The 2,152-nt window shown below is 49.4% G+C and overlaps 1 protein-coding gene across 1 annotated transcript; it reads left to right on the plus strand.

Moving 5' to 3' along the window:
* Window positions 1-1,403: 1,403 nt before the first annotated feature.
* PPTG_11642 (hypothetical protein) lies at window positions 1,404-2,038 on the plus strand (the record flags this gene model as incomplete). Its single annotated transcript, XM_008907763.1, has 2 exons — window positions 1,404-1,970; window positions 2,009-2,038. 2 exons carry the CDS (start codon window positions 1,404-1,406, stop codon window positions 2,036-2,038), a joined length of 597 nt encoding a protein of 198 aa, XP_008906011.1.
* Window positions 2,039-2,152: the final 114 nt, after the last annotated feature.

The raw sequence follows: 2,152 nt of genomic DNA on the forward strand, positions 1-2,152 counted from the left end.
GAGTTCTTATGAAAGCTATCAGCATTATTGGCCAGAGCTTGCTGTTACGTAGCGGAAGTAGCAGTATGTGCTACTGTGTACCAGAGATCGCATTCACCGTGGAGTCCACGGGCTGCATTCAGATTTGCTGCACTCGGCGTCTATCGGTTGAAATGATCATGCTGCTTCTCCTTCTCGTCTGCAGCTTTATTTGGTGTGGACCGTGTTCAAGTGAGAGATTTTGAATTACTCAAGAGTGGTAAGTTGTCAAAACAGCAATCAAAAGGAGCGTTATGGTTGTAGGTCACGACTGAGAAATTTAGCATCGCTGCTCAGTAGGCTACGTTTGGAGTACTTCAGGACCGAGCAAGTAGAGGATATGCTGCTGTACAAAGTATTATAATACCATTGGCGCGCTTATAGAAATGATTCCTACCGCATCACCTCTTTATCGCGGCGACGGAACAGGTGGCAAGCAACTAGAGGTCTATGATAGACCCGATCATCTTAGGAACGTACGCAGATATTCTACAAAAGCTTGTATGATCTCTAACTGCACTCACAGCAGCATCAATACAACTGCTCACCCCAAACGTGTTCTACTTGACACGCAACCAACTTAACAGTACGTATATTTCTCACTCGTGACCTGATCAAAAACAAGCATAACGCACACTTTGAATGCTACTTGTCCAGCTTCCCCGTCTTGAGTTATTCACAAACCAGTATCCCACACCTGACAATGTCAGTGACATGACCCACAGCAAACGATGTTGCAGTCTGCGGCCTGATTCAGGCCCTGAACTCAGACTGAAGAAGAGCAGACGATGACTCCAGCCCTATTACAACAGAGAAGAAACAGAGGAATGCAGCCCCACAATAAAGCAAATCAGGATGTAACATGTGGAATCGCACACAAGATCGGACTGTGCTGTCCGGCGGGACATTCTGCATCAAATATTTGGAACCCTCTTCTACAGTTCTTCAGGTTTCAAAACCCTACTCCAACCTTCCCAGAACATGTACCAAAGAATAGCAGTCCACTACTTACGTACTAGATTGCGAGGACGCAGTATAGTTGACAGAGTCATCCTTACTTGAACATTCAACTCACCTCATCTAATACCGTGATTACGATTCCACCACGTGATCCCAGACGTTGATGTGCTCCACTGACTCTCACTCTCGCAACTAAAAAAAACTCACGTCATTCCAAGTTATTTCGATCAAGGCGAACCATGCTCCCCGCTACCTTGTCTTTAAGTGCCCAGCAATCACCTTTTACAAAAAAGAATAATACCCGACAGAATTGCAAGTCTCCGATGGAGCTGTATCAATCAGCCATGCAGGAACAAACGCGACGTGAGCAACAACGTCGACGGATGATCAGGTGGCGGAAGCAAAAGAAGGAAAAAAAGCTCGACATGGTCGAGGAACGCCGACGTCTCGAGAAGGAGCTGCAGCGCCGTGTACTGGAGGCTCGAATGGCGTTCGATGAGCTAACGATTCGTTCAGCTGCTGAGGCCTACCGCCACGTGACCGTCGAGCGCGCAGCGCTGATGAGTGAGAACGTCGCATTGAAAGAAGCTATCGAGGACAAACTCAAGGTTAAGGCGCAGTTGGAGCGCGAGACCCAGGAGTTCCTGGACCAGATCCGTTCTAATGAACCGCCTGTACTCGCTCGAAGAGATGACGATGGATGGTGCGTGCAGCTTCCGAACGGCGCGCCGTCCTTCTACTTCAGTCCGTTCACACGGGAAGAGTTCGACAACATCCTTAAGAACAACGACGTCGTGTATGCCGAGCGTCATCCCTGTACTGCCACAGTCGGGAAGATCTTGGGTTGGACGGTAGACTACGCGCCACTCGTTCGAAACGAAGCGGGAACGTCCTTCGTGGCCCACGCTCGATTCACGAGACGGCTGCGTTGCTCTCTCGACAAAGCGCATAGGATCTTGCCGCATTTGGACAAGAACGTATGGCCAGTATTGGTGACGCCGAGAAGCTGGGGTTGTGCCCAGATTGGCAGCATTTGCTACCAACCACTTCAAAACTTTAACGAGAATGCTCTGATAATGGTAGGCAACATCCCGGGCGAAGTTCATCTGCGGTACATCGTCCTCGCACGACACACGCGAGAACAGCGACCCGATGGCAAACGCGTGGACAAGTA

The sequence above is a fragment of the Phytophthora parasitica genome (genome assembly GCF_000247585.1).
Source record: "Phytophthora parasitica INRA-310 unplaced genomic scaffold supercont2.27, whole genome shotgun sequence".
In the NCBI taxonomy this organism is placed as follows: Eukaryota; Oomycota; class Peronosporomycetes; order Peronosporales; family Peronosporaceae; genus Phytophthora; species Phytophthora nicotianae.